This window comes from Molothrus ater, chromosome 36, assembly GCF_012460135.2.
Source record: "Molothrus ater isolate BHLD 08-10-18 breed brown headed cowbird chromosome 36, BPBGC_Mater_1.1, whole genome shotgun sequence".
In the NCBI taxonomy this organism is placed as follows: domain Eukaryota; kingdom Metazoa; phylum Chordata; class Aves; order Passeriformes; family Icteridae; genus Molothrus; species Molothrus ater.
The window spans coordinates 379,765-401,997 of record NC_071663.1 but is presented as its reverse complement, the minus strand read 5'-3'; the positions used below and the strand labels follow the sequence as shown (position 1 = coordinate 401,997).

Sequence of the window (22,233 nt, the reverse complement as noted above, 5' to 3'; positions counted from 1 at the left end):
GGGGGGGCACAGGGACAGCGCTTTATGGCCATTTTACAACAGTCGCGCTTTACGTGCCCCCGAAATCCTCCAATTCCTGGCCAATCGCCCCAAAATTTGCCCCTAAAATCGCCCCAAAATCCCCAAATCTCTGGCCCCAAAATCCCTGAAATGAGCCCCAAATCTCACTCAGTCAGCCCAAAATCCCTGCCAAAAAACGGCTCCCCAAAATCCCCAAAACTGCCCCCAAAACCAGCCCCAAATTCCTGCCCCCTTCCCCAAAAAAATGCCCCCAAATCCCGGCCAGATACCCCAAAATCCCGGCCAAAATAATGCCCCCGAAATCCCTAAAACTGCCCCCAAAATCCCAGCCAATCACCCTAAAATCGCCCAAAAATCCCCCAAAAGACCCCAAATCCCTGCCCCCAAAATCCCCCAAATGAGCCCCAAAGTGGCACAAATTGGAAACTGGAATTTTTATTTTGGGGAGGGGGCAAAAAAGAGCCAGAAAAACAACGAGAAAAGGCAAAAAATGGGGAAAAAAAGACAAAAAGTGGAAAAAAAGGACGACCCCTTTTACGACAGTTTTGCTTGACGGCACCTTTTACGACAGTCGCGCTTTAGGGGACCTTTTACGACACTTTACGACACGCGTGCTTTGCGACACTTTGCCACAGCGTTTACGACAGTTTTGCGACAGTCGCGCTTTACGGCCCCTTTTGCGACAGTCGCGCTTTACTGCCCATTTTACGACAGTTTTGCTTTACGACACCTTTTGCGACAGTCTCGCTTTACGACAGTCGCGCTTTACTGCCCATTTTACGACAGTTTTGCTTTACGACACCTTTTGCGACAGTCTCGCTTTACGACAGTCGCGCTTTACGGCGCCTTTTGCGACAGTAGCACTTTACAGCAGTTTTGCGAAAGTCGCGCTTTACGGCACCTTTTACGACAGTCGCACTTTACGACACTTCTTTGCGACAGTCGCGCTTTACGGCACCTTTTACGACAGTCGCGCTTTACGACACCTTTTACGACAGTCGCGCTTTACGGCAGTTTTGCGACAGTCGCGCTTTACGGCACCTTTTACGACAGTCGCGCTTTACGGCCCCTTTTACGACAGTCGCGCTTTACGGCACCTTTTGCGACAGTCGCGCTTTACGGCAGTTTTGCGACACTTTTGCGACAGTCGCGCTTTACGGCCCCTTTTGCGACAGTCGCGCTTTACGGCACCTTTTACGGCAGTCGCGCTTTACGGCACCTTTTACGACAGTCGCGCTTTACGACACCTTTTGCGACAGTCGCGCTTTACGGCACATTTGACGACAGTCGCTCTTTACGGCACCTTTCACGACACTTTACGACAGTTTTGCTTTACGGCACCTTTTGCGACAGTCGCGGTTTTGCGGCAGTTTTACGACAGCCGCGCTTTACGGCACCGCCTTTTATGCAACTTTTACGGCATTTTACAGCACTTTACGGGTTTTATTTTGTTTTTTATTTATTTTTAATTAATTTTATTATTTTAATATTATTTTTTATTTAATTTTTTTTAATTTTTCTATCTTTAAAGATTTTTTTTTAACTTTTATTTTTATTTTTTTAATTTTATTTTTTATTTCATTTTTATTTTTATTTAAAGCTTTTTGTTTTTTTCTTTTTATATTTTATTTAATTTTTTTTGTTTTTGAAGCTTTTTATTTTTAATTTTTTTTTTTTTAGTTTTATTTTTTTATTTTTAAACCTTTTATTTTTTTTTTAATTTTATTTTTTATTTAATTTTTTAATTTTTTTATCTTTAAAGCTTTTTATTTAGTTTTTTTAATTTTATTTTTATTTAATTTTTATTTTTAATTTTTCTATCTTTAAAGCATTTAATTTTGTTTTTTTAATTTTGTTTTTTATTTACTTTTTATTTTTAATTTTTTAATTTTTAATTTTTTTGTTTTTATTTTTTTAATTTTATTTTTTATTTAATTCTTATTTTTAATTTTTTTATCTTTAAAGCTTTTTATTTTGTTTTTTTAAATTTTATTTCTTATTTAATTTTTATTTTTAATTTTTTATCTTTAAAGCATTTTATTTTGTTTTTTAATTTTATTTCTTTTTTTTTAAAGCTTTTTATTTGTTTTTTTAATTTTTATTTTTTATTTAATTTTTATTTTAAATTTTTCTATTTTTAAAGCTTTTTATTTTTTATTTTTATTTTTATTTTTATTTTTAATTTTTTTATCTTTAAAGCTTTTTATTTTGTTTTTTAATTTTATTTCTTATTTAATTTTTATTTTTAATTCTTTTATCTTTAAAGCTTTTTATTTTGTTTTTAGTTTTATTTTTTATTTGATTTTTATTTTTAATTTTTCTATTTTTAAAGCTTTTTATTTTGTTTTTTTTTTATTTTTTTATTTAATTTTTTTAAAGCTTTTTATTTGTTTTTTTTATTTTTATTTTTTATTTAATTTTTATTTTAAATTTTTCTATTTTTAAAGCTTTTTAATTTTTTTTAATTTTTCTATCTTTAAAGCTTTTTTATGTGTTTTTTAATTTTTTTTATTTACTTTTTATTTTTAATTTTTTTATTTTTAAACCTTTTATTTTTATTTTTTTAATTTTATTTTTTATTTAATTTTTATTTTTATTTTTTTTATCTTTAAAGCTTTTTATTTTGTTTTTTTAATTTTATTTTTTATTTAATTTTTATTTTAATTTTTTCTTTTTTTAAAGCTTTTTATTTTGTTTTTTTTATTTTTATTTTTATTTTAAATTGTTTTATCTTTAAAGCTTTTTTTTTTTTTTGGTTTGTTTTTTTTTTAATTTTTCCATCTTTAAAGCTTTTTATTTTGGTTTTTTTAATTTTATTTTTTTACGGCAGTCGCGCTTGACGGGGCCAGGGAAAATGGGGGCGGGGCGCGAAAAACCGCGAGGGGGGGCGTGCAGGGGGTGGTTCCGCCCCTTTTTGCCCTTATCTGGGCATTCGGGGGCGGAGTTCCCGCCTCTTCCCGTGCGTGGCTCCGCCCCCTTCCCGTGGCGTCCGCCTTTCCTTATATGGGCATGGAAGGGGCGGGGAGCGGACCCCGGGTGAGGGGGGCACAGGGGCCGCGGGGACGGCGCTTTACGGCGCCTTTTACGGCAGTCGCGATTTTCGGGGCCTGGGCAAGTGCCGGGGGGTCGCGATAAACCCCGGGGGGGTCGCGATAAACCCCGGGGGGGGCGCGCAGGGGGCGATTCCGCCCCTTTTTTGCCCTTATCGGGACATGGCGAAGCGGATTTCCTGCCTTGTGCCGCGCGTGGCTCCGCCCCTTTCCCGTGACGTCAGCCTTGCCTTATATGGGCATGGAAGTGGCGGCGGCGGGGAGGGGATCCCCGGGACGGGGGGGGGGGGAGAGACGGGGGGCGCAGGGAGTGCCCAAAACGGGGGAGGGGGCGCAGGGAACCCCCCCAGATTCATGAGGGGGCACAGGAGCCCCTCAAACACACGGGAAGTGGCTCAGGGACCCCCCCAAAACAGGGGAGGAGGCACAGGGACCCCCCGAAACTCACGGGGGGCACTGGGACCCCTCCCAAATAAATGAAGGGGGCACAGGGACCCCCTCCAAATTCATGGGGGGCACAGGGACGCCCCCAAACCATGGGGAGCCCCCACCTCGGCCAGGCCCCCCTCCCCCAATTTTCACAGAGACCCCAAATCCTTTGGGGGGGGCTGGGGGGGTACAGACCCGACCCCTGCCCGGGGCACGGAGCCCCCCCAGCCCCATTTCCGTCCCCGGCGCCTCCGAGACGCGGCGGAGCCGCCCCGGGGCCGGATGCGGTGGCGGCGGCCGGGAGGGGCCCGGGGGGAGCTCGGGGCGGTCCCGGAGCCGCCGCGGGGCCGGATGCGGTGGCGGGGGGGGGCGCGGGGGGGTCCGGGCGGTACAAGAAGCGCGGCGGGGCCGTCCCGGAGCAGTCCCGGTGCCGCCGCCATGGAGGAGGCGCAGCGGCTGCTGACGGTGTCGGTGTGGAAGCTTTACCGGTGCCGGGTGCGGCGGGGCGGCCTCCGCCTGCACCGGAGCCTGCAGCTCTCGCTGCTCGTGCGCGCCGCCCGACACCGGTACCTGAGCGCCCGAGCCGCCGCCGGGGTCCTCCCGGGACCGGAGATTACCGGGGCTGCGGTGAACGCAGCGACCCCGGGACCGGAGATTACCGGGGCTGCGGTGAACGCAGCGACCCCGGGACCGGAGATTACCGGGGCTGCGGTGAACGGGGCGATCCCGGTAACGGAGATTACCGGGGCTGCGAGGAACGGAGCGATCCCCGGACCGGAGATTACCGGGGCTGCGAGGAACGGAGCGACCCCGGGACCGGAGATTACCGGGGCTGCGGTGAACGCAGCGACCCCGGGACCGGAGATTACCGGGGCTGCGGTGAACGGAGCGACCCCGGGACCGGAGATTACCGGGACTGCGAGGAACGGAGCGATCCCGGGACCGGAGATTACCGGGGCTGCGGTGAACGGAGCGACCCCGGGACCGGGGAGCGGCCTGAGCGGAGAGCTCCGGTGCCCGAACACACCGAGCTCGGACCGACCGAGCAACCGGACCGAGGAAGAATGGGGGAACCCCCTCAGGGACTGCACCGGGGACCACCGGAACGCACCGAGCGGAGCCCCCTGCAGTGAATGGTACCGGGGATGCCCCCGCGGGCGACCGAGCCAGGAGCCCCCGAGCCCCGCGAACCGGGACCGGGACCCCGCACTGAGCGCGGATCCGAACCCCGCGAACCGGGACCCCCCTCCCGCCGCCCCCGGCCCTCCCCGCCCCACCGGAGCCCCCCGGGCCGGGCAGAAGCGGCGCAGCAGCGGCTCGGCGGGGCCGGGCCGGGGGCCGGTACCGAGCAAACGGGCGCGGTTGGAGGCGGAGGCGCCGCCGGTGCCACCGGGGCCGCCCGGGCGCTGCTCGGGGCCGCCCGCAGCCGCTTTCGGCTTCCTGGTCCGCGCCGTCGGGGCGTGCTGAGCCCTCCGGGGAGCCCCGGGACGCGGAACTTAACGGGGATCCCCCCCCGGGACACACGGACATGAACGGGGATCCCCCCCCGGGACACACGGACATTAACGGGGATCCCCCCGGGACACACGGACATGAACGGGGATCCCCCCCCGGGACACACGGACATGAACGGGAACCCCCCCCGGGACACACGGACATTAACGGGGATCCCCCCGGGACACACGGACATGAACGGGGATCCCCCCGGGACACACGGACATGAACGGGGATCCCCCCCCGGGACACACGGACATTAATGGGGATCCCCCCCGGGACACACGGACATGAACGGGAACCCCCCCCCCGGACACACGGACATTAACGGGAACCCCCCGGGACACACGGACATGAACGGGGATCCCCCCCCGGGACACACGGACATGAACGGGAACCCCCCCCGGGACACACGGACATGAACGGGATCCCCCCCCGGAACACACGGACATGAACGGGGATCCCCCCGGGACACACGGACATGAACGGGGATCCCGCCGGGACACACGGACATGAACGGGGATCCCCCAAACTGCTGCGGGCCCCCCCGGTGGAACGGAACCGGACACGAGCGGACTCTCGGGGCTCCCGGTGGGGAATTCCCCCCTCGTTCTTTGGAGGGGGGGGGGCTTCAGGCTGGCCCTGCCCCCCCCCCATTAATTGTGCTTAATTATTATTTTGTTAATCAATTAAAAATCAATTAAAAGTGGGTTTTGTGCAGCCGCTGCCTCGGGGGAATTTTTTTGGGGTGCGAACAGAGGGAATTTGGGGTTGGGGGGGTTCGGGGGGGCCAGGGGGGGCTCGGTCCCCCCCCGCCTCTTCCTGCTTCGGTTTCCCGGGGGGAGGAGGGGAATATCCGGTACCGGGGGCGGGGGAACCACCCGGGAAACCCCCCCCGGTTCCGGTTCCGGTTCCGGGAAGCTCCGCGCGGGGTTACTGGGGGGTCACGGGGCTGCGTGTGTGCCGTCCCCGTCCCCGTCCCCTCCCCGCTGTCCCCTCCCGGCCCCGGTGCCCCCCCCGCACCCCGATCCCGGGAAGGAGCGAGACGGGCTCGATCCAAAATTCCTTTTTTTTTAATGGTTCTGGTTTGGGATTTTTCGGGGTTTGGTTTTTTTTTTTTTTTTCGGGTTCAGTTTTGGTTTTTTTTTTTTTTTTTTTTTCTTTTTTTTGCCTTTTTTTATCTTTGATCTTTTTATTTCTCGGTTTCGGTAACTCGGTTCATGCAATGGCGGCGGCCCCGGTTCCGCCGCCTCCGTGCCTCGGGCCGGGGGGGGGCCGGTGCCTGTTCCCGGTGTTCCCGGTGTCCGGTGCCCGTTCCCGGTTCCCGGTGCGTGGTAGCGGTTCCCGCTCCTGGTGGCGGTTCCCGGCGGCGGTGCCGGTGCCGGTTCCCGGTGTTCCCGCCCTTCCCGGTGCCGGTTCCCGGCGTTCCCGCTGCCCATCCCGGAGCCTCCCGGGCTCCGCTCCCGTCCCGGCGGCTCCTCCCGACCGGGGGGGGGGGGGGGGGGGTTCGGGGGAGTCTCGGGGGGGGTCCCCGGGTCCGCCCCCCCCCGTGGCGGCGGCGGCGGCGGCTGCGGCTCCTCCAGATGATAAAACTCATCCAAAACCCCGGGAGCGGGCGGGGGGCGCGGTGCGGGTGGCGACTTCCACCCCCCTGGCCGCGACACGCTGTCGCGATATGTCGGCTCGGTGCGCGCCCTGTCGCGACACGCCGCTAGCAGCAATCATCGTCCGTCTCGCTGTAGGGGTCGCGCAGCCCGGGCCGCCCTTTCCCGGTGCCGCCGTGGCCCGGGTAGTACCCGTTGGGCAGCCGCCGCCCGGGCCGGGGCGGGGACGGGCCGCCCCCGCCGGGGGTCCCGGTGCCGCGGGGGGCGCGGGGGGGCGCGCCCGTCCAGCGGCATCGGCGGCTCGGGGTCGCGGGGGGGCCAGCGCGAGGCGGCGGCGGCGGGGCCGGGGCGGGCGGGGCGGGGCTCGGCGGGCGGCGGGGGCCGCGGGCGGGGGGGGGCCGCGGGCGGCGGGGGGCGGCGCGGCGGGCGGGGGGCGGCGGGCGGCGGGCGAGTACGAGACGTGGGGCCGAGGAGTGGCGGGGGTCGGCGGGAGCTGGCGGCGGGTGCGGCGGGGGGTGCTGGTCCCGGACGTGGAGAGCACCGGGCTGCCGCTGACCGAGCTGCTGCCCTGCGGCGACAGCGACAACGGCGGTGGCACCGGGACGTGGGGGGGACATCGGGGGGAGAGAGAGGGGGGGGGGGACACGGGGACACCGGGAGGGCATCACGGGGGCACCGGGGAACGGGGGAGGAAGGGAAATGGGGACCCGGGGGGGACAAAGGGGAGCAGAAGGGACACGGGGGTGGCAGCGGGACATGGGGGGGGACATGGGGGACATCATGGGGAGAGAGAGGGGAGGATACGGGGACACCGGGAGGGCATCACGGGGGCACCGGGGAACGGGGGAGGAAGGGAAATGGGGACCCGGGGGGGGACAAAGGGGAGCGGAAGGGACACGGGGACATGGGGACATCATTGGGGGGGGAAAGGAAGGGAAATGGGGACCCGGGGGGGGGGACAGAGGGGAGCGGAAGGGACAGAAGGGACACGGTGGGGGGGGGGACATGGCGGGGACATGGCGGGGGCGGGGGTCGCAGCCGCGGCGGGGGGGACGGGGGGGGGACACAGCCACGAGCCGTGCAGGCGCGGGGGGGGCACAAAGGGGAGAGGAGGGGACAAAGGGGACACTGGGGGGGGGGGGGGGGGGCGCTGGGTCCCCCCAAAAGCGCTCGCAAGGCAAAGCTCGGGGGTCGGGGGAGGGGGGGGAGCTGGAGAAGTTTGGAAGAGTCAGCCCCGGGTGGGGGGGGGGGAACCCCCAAATTTGGGGGTGCTGGGGGGGGGGGACGTTACCCCCCAATTCTTCTGTGAGTTTGGGGAGGGGGGGGTCTGTGAGCCCCCGATGCGAGGCTGGGGGGGGATGCGGACCCCCCCAATTCGGATATTTGGGGGGGGGTCTGTGCTCTCTGAATGGGGGGGGCTGAAGACCCCAGACCCATCTCAGGATGTGTGGGGGGGGGGGGGCTGTGAACCCCCAAACCTCAAAGCGGCTCCTCCTGGAGTCTCCGTTGGGGTTTTTTTTTTGGGGGGGGGGGGGGGGAGGGGGGCGGAGAAGATTCTGGAATTTTTGGAAGGGGGTGGGGGTGGGGGGGGGGGGGGCGCAGCTTCGTTCCAAACTTTCCAGGGTGGCCGGAGGAGCCTGGGGGGGCCGGAGCCGATTTTTTTGTTTTGTTTTGGTTTTTTTTTTTTTGTGTTTTTTTTGTGTTTGGTTTTTTTTTGGGGGGGCCCCGAGGCGCTTACCTGGGCCACCCCTCGCCGTGACAGCGCAGCCAAAGCACAGCCATGGGGAAACAGCAGAGAGGTGAATCAAGGCAGGACCCCCGCCCCCCCCCCCCCAAAAAAAAAAAAAAAAAAAAAAAGCAGCCGAAAATGGGGAGGGGGCAAGCGAGGGATGGGGGGGGAGGGGAGGGGGAGGGGCTCAGTGCGGGTACGGGGGGGGGGAGGGGCTGAGAGCAGGGAGGGGGGGGGAGGGGGAGGGGGCGCATCCGGAGGGGTCCAAGCGTCGCCGCCGCCCCCCCCCCCTCCCCTCCACCCCAAATTCACCGCCCCCCCCCCCAAAATCGCTGGGTGGGTGGGGGTAGGGTGGGGAGGGGGGTCCGCTCCTCCCCCCCCCCATCACCCTCCCTTTGGGGGGTGCCGCTCCTGGGGGAGGGGGGGGGGGTTGGAACCCCCAAAATCGGGGCTGGACCCCCAAGGTGGGCATTGGAACCCTTAAAGGGGGGGCCGGACCCCCCAAGGTGGGCACTGAACCCCACCAAGGTGGGCACTGAACCCCCCCAAATTATGGGGAGGGGGGAACTGGACACCCCCCCCCCCCCTCAGGGGGGCTCTGCTGGTGTAACTGGGACCCCCCCCAGTACCAAACTGGGCCGGGCAGAACGGGCTGGGGGAGCACTGGGACCCCCCCTCACCCATAGCGACCCTCAGAGAGGATTTTTTGGGGGGGGGCGGGGGGGTCGCACAGTTCCCCCCCCTCCCCATTTTGAGCACCACCCAAATGGCCGGAGGGGGGTGGGATTATTTTTGGGGGGGGGTCTTTGGTTGAATCCACCGGGGGTGCAGCCCTTGTGTGTGTCCCCCCCCCCCCCCCCCCAAAATGATGGGCAGGGGGGTGGGGGTGTGTGGGGGGGGCGGGGTTTAGAGGCGGAGCGGGGGGGAGCGGAGCGGGGGGGGGGGCACCCACCTGGCGCGGGGGGGGCCCCGCGCGCTCCCGGCCCTCGCTGGGCGAGCGGGACCAGCGGCGCTCGCGGGACCGGGGCCGCCCCAGCTCCGGCGGCGGCGGGGGGGGCGCGGCGGCGGCGGCGGCGGCGGCGGCGGGGGGGGGCACGCAGCGCTCCCGGTGGTGCTCGGGGCCGCCCCCGCCGTGGTGGTGGTGGTGGTGGTGGTGGTGGTGGTGGTGCCGGTGCCGCCGGTCCTTGGCGCGGCCCCGCTCGGGGTCCCGCTCCTTTGGGGGGGGGGCGTCGCCCCCCGACTGCGTGGTGAGGCTCAGGTCCGTGCCCAGCCCTGTGGGGGGGGGTCGGGGGAGGGGGGGGGCATTGAGGGACCCCCGAGAGTTGGGGGGGGGGGGACAGGGGGAGGGGTTGGGGATTGGGGAATTTTCAAAAAATTGGGGATTTAGGTTTTTTTTTTGGGGGGGTTGCCTGGGATTTTGGGGTTACCCTGGGATTTTGGGGGTCACTGATGGGGTTTTGGGGGTCCCCTTGAGGCGGTTTTTGTGGGGTCTTGGGGGAGGTTTTGATGTCCTTGGGGAATTTTTGGGAATACCCAAAAAATTGGGGATTTGAGGCGTTCTGATGGGATTTGGGTTTTTTTTTTGGAGGGTGGGTTGCCTTGGATTTTGGGGCTCCCCTGGGATTTTGGGGCTCCCCTGGCATTTTGGGGCTCCCTTGGGATTTTGGGGCTCCCCTGGCATTTTGGGGCTCCCCTGGCATTTTGGCATCACTGACGGGGTTCTGAGGTTCCCTTGAGGCGATTTTTGGGGAGGCTTTGATATCCTTGGGGGGGGGGGGGGGACTTTAGCAACCCTTGGGCAATTTGAGCATTTCTGCCGGGATTCGGGATTTTTATGGGTTTGGGTTTTTCCCTCCCCACTTTGGATCTCCCAGCACCTTTGGGTGACACCCGCAGGTCACCCAGGGCACCCGGGTGGCCTCGGGGACAGGCGGGACGGGGTCGGTGACACTGGGGGGGGGCCGGGGGATGTCCCCCCGCAGGTGGCGCGGGGGTCGCACCTGTGTCGCCGTCCGTGTAGCGGCTGAGGGAGCGCTCCGAGGCGCGGTGGTGGCCGCGGTGGCCCCGGCGGGGGTGGTGGCGCTGCCCGTCCTCGGGGGGGGGGGACGCGCTCCAGGCTGAAATCGTCCAGGCGGACGCCGCGGGCGCGGGCGTGGCCGAGCAGCGAGGCCGAGCGCTTCATGGGGCTCGAGTCCGCGATGGTCTGCGCGACAGCGGCGGCGCTGGCACCGCGGCGGGGACACCGCGGGACACCGGGGCCGGGGGGTGACCTGGGTGTCCCCTGCACGGGTGTCACCTCCCCGGGTGTCACCTCCATGGGTGTCACCTCCATGGGTGTCCCTTCCCTGGTGTCACCGCCACGGGTGTCACCGCCACGGGTGTCACCTCCATGGGTGTTCCCTCCACGGGTGTCACCTCCATGGGTGTCACCTCCCCTGGTGTCACCTCCCCTGGTGTCCCCTCCACGGGTGTCACCTCCACGGGTGTCACCGCCACGGGTGTCCCCTCCCCTGGTGTCACCTCGGACCCCCCCGGATTTGTCCCCACGCCCGTTCTCCTGCCCGCCCCCGGTGGGTGGCGCTGGGCTGGGAGGGACGCGGTGTTGTCACCGTGTCCCCATTGTCACCGTGTCCCCATTGTCACTGTGTCCCTATTGTCACCGTGTCCTCATTGTCACTGTGTCCCCATTGCCACCATGTCCCCAATGTCACCGTGTCCCCATTGTCACTGTGTCCCTATTGTCACCGTGTCCTCATTGTCACTGTTGTCCCCATTGCCACCATGTCTGCACTGTGTGTCCCCGCTGTCACTGTGTCCCCATTGCCATCGTGTCCCCATTGCCACCGTGTCCCCACTGTCTGTCATCGTGTCCCACTGTGTGTCCCTGTTGTCACCATGTCCCCATTGCCACCGTGTCCCCATTGCCACCGTGTCCCCACTGTCACCGTGTCCCCACTGTGGCCCCCCAGGACAGATCCCCGGTCCTGCTGCTCTAAACATTGAACTGCTGCTCAGGGGGACAGAGGGACAGGGACAGAGGGACAGAGGGACAGGGACAGGGGGACAGTCGGGGTGGCGACACGGGCGCTGCTCTTCGCTGGCTCCAGGTGGGGGTGACACAGAGGGGACAAGGTGGGGGGGGGGGGTCAGTGGGGTGGTGGGGGGGCTTTGAGGGGGGGTCCGAGGAGGGTCGGGGGTCTCTGTCAGGGATGGGGGGGGGTCTCGGGGGGGTCCCTCTCAGGGATAGGGGGGGTCCGAGGGGTCTCGGGGGTCCCTCTCAGGGATAGGGGGGTCTCGGGGGGGTCCGAGGGGTCTGGGGGGTCCCTCTCAGGGAAAGGGGGGTCTCGGGGGGGTACCTACACTGAGGTTATTGCCTCGGGGTCGCACCTTCCTCCGCTGCCGGAGCCCAGGAGGAGCCGCAGGAGAGACAGAGAGCGCTGAGACCCCGGCCCGGGGGTCCCGGGGGGGGTCCCGGGGGGGTTTTGGGGGGTCCGAGGGGCTCGGGGGTGGGGGGCTGGGGGGGGCAGAGCAGCCAAGCAGCGGCAGAGGGGGGGGGAAGGCAGCAGCAATGAGCAGAGCAGCCAGAGCGTCCCTGTCCCCATCCCTGTCCCCAAGCCGGACATGCTGAGGGCACGGGGACACTTTGGGGGTGTCCCGTCCCCTTTCCCCCCCCACAAAAAGCACCCCAAAAGCCCCCCCCCCCCCCCAGCTGCCATGCTCATGCCCCACCCCGGACACCCCCAGCCATGGCAGGTGACACAGCTGTCCCCAAGGCCACCACGATGAAAGCTGCGGGGGCGGGGGGGTGGCGATGCCAGCCCGGGGGTGGCACCGGGGGCTGTCCCCTCCCTCACCTGGGGGTCGGCGGGCAGGCGGGGCATGGAGGCGGCGCGGCCGTGCCCCTCCATGGGCAGGTAGTCGCTGTCCGAGGGGCCGTCCTTGGGCATCTCCCGCATCTCCACCAGCTGCGGGCGGCGGCACCGGGGAAACTGAGGCACGGCGGGAGGGGAGGGGGCGGGACGGATCCCCCGCCCACCCCTTGGGGACATTTGGGGGCATGGGGATGAGGGGACACTTGGGGACACACGCGGGGTGGCACCGGTGCTCATTTTGGGGTGGGGTGGAGGGAACTGAGGGGAAACTGAGGCACGGCAAGGGGTGGGGGACACGTGGGGACACACCGGGGGTGGCCCTGGCCTCACCTGGGAGTTGGGGCGGCTGTTGGGGACATCGTCGGGGTGGCCCCGCTCAGGGCTCCAGGTGCCCGTCCTCTGGAACATCTCCTGGGCGCGCTGCGTCACCCACGACTGGCTCTCCTTCAGCTCCCCGTCCCGCGCGGCCCTGGGGACAGCGGAGCTCGGGGACACCGAGGGGACACCGAGGGGACACGCAGGGGACACGAGGGTGGCACTTACGGCTCCGCCGTGGGCGCTGCGTCCGGTCCAGGGGGTCCCTCCTGGGTGGGCGAGGGCGGCTCCATGCGCTGGAACATCAGCGGGGTCCGGTTCTGTGGGGACATCGGGGACGTTGGGGACACTGGGGACTTGGGGACATCGGGGACACTGGGGACAGCGGGGACTTGGGGACATTGGGGACAGTGGGATATGGGGACACTGGGAGTGTGGGACGGGGGACATGGGGGCATTGGGGACACTGGGGACATTTGGGATAGTGGGATATGGGGGCATGGGGGCATGGGGACATTTGGGACATGGGGACATTGGGGACATTTGGGATAGTGGGATATGGGGACATGGGGACATGGGGACATTGGGGACATTGGGGACACTGGGGACATTGGGGATAGTGGGATATGGGGACATGGGGGCATGGGGACATTGGGGACAGGGGGACATGGGGACATTGGGGATATGGGGACATCAGGGACATTGGGGGGATTGAGGACACTGGGGACATTGGGGAAATGGGGATATGGGGACAGGGGGACACAGGGACACCGAGGGTGACAGAACAGAGCACGGGGCTGCCCTGGGGCCCTTGGGGGCCGCGAGGCAGCAGCGGGGACACCTCGGGCGGGGTGACAGGGAGGGAGGGAGGGGACAGCAGGGGACAGCGGCCGTGTCCCCACCTGCTCCTCGCGCATGGCCTGCAGCTTCTTGGCCTTGCTCTGCCTGTAGTACTCCATGATCATCATGGCCGCGTAGATCTTGCCCACCGTCAGGTCCGTGGCTGCGGGGACACGGGTCAGGGACGGCGCGGGGACAGCGCGGGGACAGCGCGGGGACAGCGCGGGGACAGCGTGGCCCCTTACACTTGTGGGGGGTGACGAGCAGGTCCAGGTTTTTGGGGGACAGGTTGGGCCAGATGGCGATCATCTCCTTGCGCAGCTCCGCGTCCATCTGCTGCTTGTCGGCCCCGCCTGCGGGGACACCGGGGACACCGGGGACACCGGTGGGTGACACGGGTGGGTGACACGGGTGGGTGACACGAGTGGCTCTGCGCGTCCTCAGGGGCACCCCGGCCTCCCCAGCCCCCTGGGGACGCCCTTCGTGTCCCCCCACGTCCCCTTGTGTCCCTTTTGTCCCTGTGTCTCCTGGTGTCCCCCATGTCCTCGTGTCCCTTTATGCTGTCCATGTCCCTATGTCCCCCCCCATGTCCCCCCTTGCCCCCTGGTGTCCCCATATCCCTCCAGTGTCCCCATGTCCCCAGTGTCCCCCAATATCCCCCCATATCCTCAGTGTCCCCCCATGTCCCCCAATATCCCCATGTCCCCATTGTCTCCATGTCCCCAGTGTCCCCATGTCCCCCCATATCCCCTGTACCCCCCATGTCCCCCCATGTCCCCATGATGTCCCCATATCCCCTGGTGTCCCCATGTCCCCCATATCCCCCATATCCCCCCATATCCCCCCATGTCCCCAGTGTCCCCAGTGTCCCCATGTCCCCCCATATCCCCCCATGTCCCCAGTGTCCCCCTGTCCCCCATGTCCCCCATATCCCCTGGTGTCCCCATGTCCCTCATGTCCCCCATATCCCCTGGTGTCCCCAATGTCCCCATATCCCCCCATGTCCCCCCATGTCCCCAATGTCCCCATGTCCCCCATATCTCCATATCCCCCAATGTCCCCCATGTCCCCAGTGTCCCCATGTCCCCTGGTGTCCCCATGTCCCCCATATCCCCCCATGTCCCCCCATGTCCCCATGTCCCCATGTCCCCCATATCTCCATACCCCCCATGCCCCCCATGTCCCCAGTGTCCCCATATCCCCTGGTGTCCCCATGTCCCCCCGTGTCCCCCCGTGTCCCCCCGTGTCCCCCTGCCCGTGCCTTTGGCGATCTTGATGTCCAGGGCTGTTCGGATCAGGGCCATCAGGGTGGAGTTGAAGTGCACCGTGTTGTCATCGGCCACGGGCAGGTCCATGCGGAGCAGCCGCTGTTGGGGGGGGGACACCCCAAATTTGGGGGGGGGGGGAGTCAGCCGGCACCCCCCCCAACCCCCCCGTCCCGAGGGGGAGGGGCTGGTGAGAAGGCGGGGGCGGCCCCGCCCAGTGGGCGGGGAAACTGAGGCACGACCCCGCCCCCCTCCCCATCCTCCCCCCCGGCCTCCCGCCTTCTCCCCATTATTTTTTGGGGGGGTGGTGGTGGGGGGGGGGGCACGGCCAAGCGGGACCCCCAAAATATTTTTTTTTTGGGGGGGGTGGGGGCGGCGCATGCAGCTCATGCAGCGGAGGGGGGGGGGCTCATTCCCAGTCCCATTCCGGGGATTTTTTTGGGGGGTTTTTGGTGCAATCCGGCATTTTTATGGGGGGGGGGTGGGGGGGGGGGGGGTCACACACGTGCGGGGGGGGGGAGGGGAGGGAAGATTTTGCCAGGCCTCAGCCCCGCGCGCCCCCTCCCCCTCAGCCCCTCCCCAAAAAACAGCGGCCCCTCCCCCCCCTCCCCCTCCCCCCCACCCCATGCAGCCCCGCGGGGGGAGGGGCGGGGGGTGCAGAGCGAGCGATGCCAAAGTGGGGGGGGGAGGGGGGGAAACTGAGGCACGGACCCCTCCCCCCCTCCTCCATGCCCGACCCCCGACCCCCCCCTCAAGATGCAGGACCGCCCCTCCCCCACCCCACGATGCAGCTGCGGAGCCCCCGCGGTTGGGGGGAGGGAGGGGGAGGGGCCGTGCAGCAGCCGGGGGGGGAGGGGGGCTCACTGAGGGGGGAGGGGGTGGGGCTGGGAGAGGTGTGGGGGGGGGGGGGGTCCCTAAAAATGGCGGGACCCCGGATATGGGGGGGGTGCGGACCCCAAATTGGGGTGGTGGAGCCCTTTGGGGGGGCTCAAAAGGAGAAATTTGGGGGGGGGGCTGAAATTGGGCTGGGGGGGGGCGCTGAGCCACACAAGGGACCCCAAATTGGGGCTCGTGGGGGGGGTCTGAGCCCTTTGGGGGGACCCCCCCAATTTGGGGCTGGGGGGGTCTCGTTGTTCCCTTCTAGGAGACCCCAAATGGGGGCTCTGGGGGAGGGGTCACTGACCCCTTTCGGGGGCCCCCCAATTTGGGGCTGGGGGCTCTCGTTGGTCCCTTCAAAGGGCCCCCAATTTGGGGCTGGGGGCTCTCATTGGTCCCCTCAAGGAGACCCCAAATTGGGGCTTGGAGGGGGGAGCACTGAGCCCTTTTAGGGGCCTCCAATTTGGGGCTGGGGGCTCTCATTGGTGCCCTCAAGGAAACCCCAAAGTGGTCTCTTGGGGGGGGGGGGGGCACTGAGCCCTTTCAGGATCCCCCAATTTGGGGCTGGGGGCTCTCATTGGTCCCTTCCCGGAGACCCCAAATTGGGACTTTGGGGGGGGGCACTGAGCCCTTTCAGGACCCCCCAGTTTGGTGCTGGGGGCTCTCCATCAAGATGACCCCAAATTTGGGCTCTGGGGGTGTCACTGACCCCTTTCAGGACCCCCCAATTTGGGGCTGGGGGCTCTCGTTGGTCCCTTCCAGAGACCCCAAATTTGGGACTTTGGGGGGGTCACTGATCCGGGACTTTTGGGGGGTCACTGATCCCTTTCAGGACCCCCCAATTTGGGGCTGGGGGGGCTCTCATTGGTCCCTTCCTGGAGACCCCAAATTGAAATCTTGGGGGTCCTTTGTAGGGGGGGGCTCCAGCTGAACCCTTTGGGGGGACCCCAAAACCCCTTTTGGGGCAGTTTTGGGGGGAAGTGGGGGGGGGTCGGTCCTGATGCGTGTTTTTGGGGGGGGAAGGAGGGGGGCGCATCTTACCCAGCCCATCCGGGGGGGGCTCAGCAGGGGCCGGCGGCCGCAGGAGGGAGAAAAAAAAAAAACACCAAAAAAACCCCAAAAAAACAAAAACAACAAAAAAAAAAACCCCAAAAAACGCCCAAATTCCCCCAAAATGGGGCCGGGGCTGGGGGGGGTGGGCACCCCCGGGGGGGGGGGGTTATTCTACCTTATAGGCCACGCGGGGGGGGCAGCTGGTGCCCAGCCCCAGCGGCGGCGACATGTGCCGCAGCATTTCGTACATGTCCGCGAGGGTCAGGCGGCCCCTGGGGGCGAGAGAGGGGGGGGGACACACCGGGGGGGGGTTACAGCGGGCCGGGGCCGCAGCGGGGCGGACAGCGGAGGACGAGGAGGAGCAGGAGGAGGAGCAGGAGGAGGAGGAGGAGGAGGAGGAAGAAATTCTTTTGAGAGGAGGAAAAAAAAAAAAAAAATTAAAAAAAAAAAATTAGGGTGGGGGGGGTGTTGAAATAATGATAATTTGAATTTAAATAATGATAATTTAACTGATAATTTAAAAAAATTAAATGATAAAAAATTAAAATATAATAATAAATTTAATAATGATAATTTTTAAAATGATAAGTATAACGGATATAATAAATATAATAATAATAAAGAAATATAATATTAAAATAAAATATAATAAATATAAATATTATAATAAAAATAAAATAAAAATAATAATTATAATGATAATAATAGATATAATAATAAAAATAAAATATAATAAAATATTATAATAACGGTAAAACATAATAATAATAATAATAATAATAATAATAATAATAATAATAATAATAATAATAATAATAATAATAATAATAATAATAATAATAATAATTATTATTATTATTATTATTATTATTATTATTATTATTATTATTATTATTATTATTATTATTATTATTAAAATGGAATTTAAAAAAATGAATTAAAATAATTTTAAAATAAAAAAATAGGTTGGAAATTAAAAAAAAAATTATTTGGAAATTTAAAAAATTAAAAAAGGAATTCATTTAAAGAAGTAATTGAATTGGAAATGAAAAAAAAAATTAAATTAAAAAAGAAATTAAATTTTAAAAAAGAAATTAAATTTAAAGAAGTAATTCAATTGGGAATGAAAAAAAATTAAATTAAAAGACATTAAATTTTAAAAAGAAATTAACTTGGAAATGAAAAAAAAAAGAAATCGGAAAATGGAAAAAATTAAATTAAAAAAGGAATTAAGTTGGAAATGTAAAAAATTAAATTGGAAATTTAAAAAAATCAATTTTAAAAAATTAAATTGGAAATTAAAAAAAAAAAACAAACCAATATTAAATTAAAAAACAAATTAAATTGTAAATTTTAAAAAAAGCAACAAAAAAGGGAAATAAATTGCAAATTAAAAGAAATGGGCATAATTTTTTAAAAATTTAAAAACAAACAGATAATGATAAATAATTTATTAATAATGAATCGTTAATAGTAAATAATAAATAAATAAATAATTTAAAATAATAATTAAAAAGAAAATAATACATAACAAAATCATTTCAAATGAAATAATAAAAAACTAAATAGTATCAAATAATAACGTAATAAATAATAATTAAATAATTAAAATTAATATAAATCATTAAAATTAATATCGATAATGAATAAACATCAATAATTCATGACCAAAACCAACAGAACAATTCAACCAATGACCAAAAAAACCACAAAACCCAAACCAAGGCAAAGCAGAATTTCCCCTTCTGGCCCCACCCGCGCTGGTTTGGGGGGGGGTTTTTGGGGGGTGCCCCATGCCGGGGGGGCCGCGGGAAGCCGGGGGGGGGTCTCCATGCCGGGGGGGGGGCTGTGTGACCATATACATGATATATATATTTATTCCATATATATGATGTATATCCGGCGCCGGGAAGCGCATTCCAGCCCCGGGGTGGGGATTTGGGGGGTTTTTGGTTTTTTTTTGGGGGGGGTTTTTGTTTTTTAGGGGGTGGGGGGCGAACCTTGCAGGCCACCCTATGGGGGCATTTCTTGCCCAGCCCCAGGGGGGGGGAGATCACGCGCAACAAACTGTACATGTCCCGGTAGTGGATGCGCCCGCTGCAAGAGACACACGTTAGTGGGGGGGCTGGACCCCCCCCCCGAAAACCGGGACACCCCCCCGGACCTGGGACACCCCCCCAAAACCGGGACACCTCCCCAAAAACCGGGACCCCCCCCCCCTCCCTCAACTGTACATGTCCCGGTAGTGGATGCGCCCGCTGCAAGAGACACACGTTAGTGGGGGGGGCTGGACCCCCCCCCCCCCCCAAAAAAATCGGGACACACCCCCGGGACCCCCCCCCAAAAACCGGGACACACCCCAAAAACCGGGACACTCCCCCGGAAACCGGGACACCCCCCCAAGGCCCCGTCCGGACCGGGGGGGCTCTGTGGGAAAGGGGCATTAATGGGGAATGGGACCCCCCCGCCCTCAGGGTGGGGAGGGGGCAATAGAAACCCCCAGGACCCCCCCCCCAAAGTGATTTGGACATCCCCAGACCCCTCCACCCCCCGGGGGCAATAGAGACCCCCAGGACCCCCCCATGGATGGCGTGGGGGGGGCCCAGAGGACTCGGGGGGGTCTTGGGGTCACCTTTTCTGCCCCCTCCCCACAGGCCCTGCTGCCCCCCCCGGGCATTTGGGGGCAGAAGGGGGGCGACCCCTCCCCTGGGAGGGGTCTGGGGGTGTCACTGCCCCACTGGGGGGGTCCGGGGGTGTCACGGCCAGAGGTGTCCCTGTCCCCTGTGGGGGTGTCCTTGTCCCCCCCCGGGGGTCCTTACCAGGCCGCAGGGCCGTACTAGGCCCGGACCCGCACGTTCCCATAGGGTCTGGGGGTGTCATTGTCCCCTCTGGGGGTGTCCCTGTCCCCCATTCGGGGTCTGGGGGTGTCCCCGTGGCCCCCAGGGCTGTCCCTGTCCCCTCGGGGACATCCGGGGGTGTCCCTGTCCCCCCCCCCCACTGGAGGTCCTTACCAGGCCGCAGGGCCGTACTAGGCCCGGACCCGCACGTTCCCATAGGGTCTGGGGGTGTCACTGTCCCCCTCGGGGGGTGTCCTTGTCCCCTATTCGGGGTCTGGGGGTGTCCCCGTGGCCCCCAGGGCTGTCTCTGTCCCCTCGGGGACATCCGGGGGTGTCCTTGTCCCCCCCCCACTGGAGGTCCTTACCAGGCCGCAGGGCCGTACTAGGCCCGGACCCGCACGTTCCCATAGGGTCTGGAGGTGTCACCGTCCCCCTCGGGGGGTGTCCTTGTCCCCCATTCGGGGTCTGGGGGTGTCACAGCCCCCCCAGAAGTGTCCCTGTGCCCCCCCCCGGGGGTCCTTACCATGCGGCCGGGTCGTACTCGGCCCAGACCCGCACGTACTCGTCCAGGTGATGCGGGCCCAGGATGGAGGAGTCGCGGGTCAGGTACTCGAAGTTGTCCATGATCACGGCCACGAACAGGTTCAGCATCTTTGGGGGGGGGCAGGGGGTGTAGGGGGGGGGGTCAGGGCACAGGGGGGGCAGGGGGCTGTGCCCCACCCCCCCAGAGCCCCCCCGAGGGGATGCGGGGCCCCCCCCGGTGCAGCGGAGGGAGAGGAAGGTGGGGAAGGGGGGTTTGGGGGTGGGGAGGGGGCTCTGGGGGGCACTTTGGGGGGGTTTGGGGGGGTTTGGGGGCACTTTGGGGACAGTTTAGGGTGATTTGGAGGCACTTTGGGGGGGTTCGGGGATGCTTTGGGGACGCTTTGGGGGACACTTTGATGGCGTTTTTGGGGACAGCTTGGGGGCACTTTGGGCAGGTTTTGGGGGCATTTTGGGGCACAGTTTGGGGACAATTTGTGGACACTTTGGGGACACTGTGGACACTTTGAGGACACTTTGGGGACACTTTGGGGACACTTTGGGGACACTTTTGGGGACACTTTGGGGGCACTTTGTGGACACTTTGAGGACACTTTGGGGGCACTTTGGGGACACTTTGTGGACAATTTGTGGACGCTTTGGGAACCCTTTGGTGGCACTTAGTCAATACTTTGGGGACACTTTGGGGACAGTTTGGGGGCGCTTTGGGGACCCCCCCGGGGGCTGACCAGGAAGGAGCAGAGGAAGATGAAGGACACGAAGTAGAAGTAGGCGAACTCGTTGCCGCACTCGTCCTCCTTGATGCCCGAGTTCTCGTCGCACGGCTTCCCGCTGAGGCACGACAGCATGATCTCGTGCCACGCCTCCCCGGTGGCACTCCTGGGGACAAGGGACACCGGGTGACACCGGCATGGGCGCGGGGACACGGCGGGGAGAGGGCGAGGGGGGCACCAGCGTGGCACTGGTGGTGGCACTGGGACTTAGCCAGGTGACACCGGGGTGGGACAAGAGACCCAGGTGACACCGGGGTGGCACTGGGATGACACCAGGTGACACCGAGGTGACATTGGGATGACACCAGGTGACACCAGGGTGGCACTGGGATGACACCAGGTGACACCGGGGTGACATTGGGATGACACCTGGTGACACCAGGGTGGCACTGGGATGACACCAGGTGACACCGGGGTGGCACTGGGATGACACCTGGTGACACCAGGGTGGCACTGGGATGACACCAGGTGACACCAGGGTGGCACTGGGATGACACCAGGTGATACCAGGGTGGCACTGGGATGACACCAGGTGACACCAGGGTGGCACTGGGATGACACCAGGTGATACCAGGGTGGCACTGGGATGACACCAGGTGACACCGGGGTGGCACTGGGATGACACCAGGTGACACCGGGGTGGGACAAGAGACCCAGGTGACACCAGGGTGGCACTGGGATGACACCAGGTGACACCGGGGTGGCACTGGGATGACACCTGGTGACACCAGGGTGGCACTGGGATGACACCAGGTGACACCAGGGTGGCACTGGGATGACACCAGGTGACACCGGGGTGGCACTGGGATGACACCAGGTGACACCGGGGTGACATTGGGATGACACCTGGTGACACCAGGGTAGCACTGGGATGACACCAGGTGACACCAGGGTGGCAGTGGCCGCCCAGGTGTCCCCCAGGTGCCAGCGGAGCTCACCTGAAGAGCAGCATCAGGGCCTGGAAGAAGGTGCGGAAGTTGTTGTGCTGGGTGATGGCCGACTCATCATCCTCCTCCTCGATGCCGATGTTCCCGAACACCTGGGGGGGCGGGGGGTCCAGGGCACCTCAGGGGGGGCTGCGGGTGTCACCTACACCTGGGGGGTGTCACCTGCACCTGGGGGTGTCACCTGCACCTGGGGCTTCTCACCTACACCAGGGGGATCTCGCCTACCCCAGGAGGGTCTCACCTACACCTTGGGGGTGTCACCTACACCTGAGGGGTCTCACCTGTACCCAGAGGGTCTCACCTACACCTTGGGGGTGTCACCTGCTCCAGGAGGGTCTCACCTGTACCCAGAGGGTCTCACCTACACCTGAGGGGTGTCACCTGCACTAGGGGGGTCTCACCTGCCCCAGGAGGGTCTCACCTACACCTGGGGGGTCTCACCTACACCTTGGGGGTCTCACCTGCCCCAGGAGGGTCTCACCTACACCTGAGGGGTGTCACCTGTACCCAGAAGGTCTCACCTACACCTGGGGGGTCTCGCCTGCCCCAGGAGGGTCTCACCTGTACCCAGAGGGTCTCACCTACACC

General features: G+C 60.0%; 2 protein-coding genes across 2 annotated transcripts in view; one reads left to right on the top strand and one right to left on the bottom strand.

The window, feature by feature from the left end:
• Positions 1 to 3,902: 3,902 nt before the first annotated feature.
• Positions 3,903 to 5,714, top strand: LOC118697488 (basic proline-rich protein-like). Its single transcript, XM_036400147.1, has one exon. It carries the CDS (start codon positions 3,939 to 3,941, stop codon positions 4,965 to 4,967), a length of 1,029 nt encoding a protein of 342 aa, XP_036256040.1. The 5' UTR covers positions 3,903 to 3,938; the 3' UTR covers positions 4,968 to 5,714.
• A 498-nt stretch (positions 5,715 to 6,212) lies between these two features.
• LOC118697423 (voltage-dependent P/Q-type calcium channel subunit alpha-1A-like) overlaps positions 6,213 to 22,233 on the bottom strand; it is a gene marked incomplete at its 5' end in the record, with an annotated part of 29,495 nt that continues 13,474 nt past the window's right edge. The window contains 16 exon segments of the mRNA XM_054518124.1: positions 6,213 to 6,472; positions 6,995 to 7,166; positions 9,280 to 9,599; positions 10,328 to 10,430; positions 10,432 to 10,530; positions 11,688 to 11,723; positions 12,182 to 12,292; positions 12,530 to 12,668; positions 12,743 to 12,834; positions 13,417 to 13,517; positions 13,600 to 13,707; positions 14,616 to 14,721; positions 16,724 to 16,820; positions 19,909 to 20,036; positions 20,654 to 20,804; positions 21,637 to 21,737. Coding sequence (XP_054374099.1) covers positions 6,213 to 6,472; positions 6,995 to 7,166; positions 9,280 to 9,599; positions 10,328 to 10,430; positions 10,432 to 10,530; positions 11,688 to 11,723; positions 12,182 to 12,292; positions 12,530 to 12,668; positions 12,743 to 12,834; positions 13,417 to 13,517; positions 13,600 to 13,707; positions 14,616 to 14,721; positions 16,724 to 16,820; positions 19,909 to 20,036; positions 20,654 to 20,804; positions 21,637 to 21,737 — 2,124 coding nt within the window.

What these genes read in the sequence shown, in the direction of transcription:
- LOC118697488 (XM_036400147.1), top strand. Translation starts at nt 3,939, where the DNA reads ATGGAGGAGGCGCAGCGGCTGCTGACGGTGTCGGTGTGGAAGCTTTAC.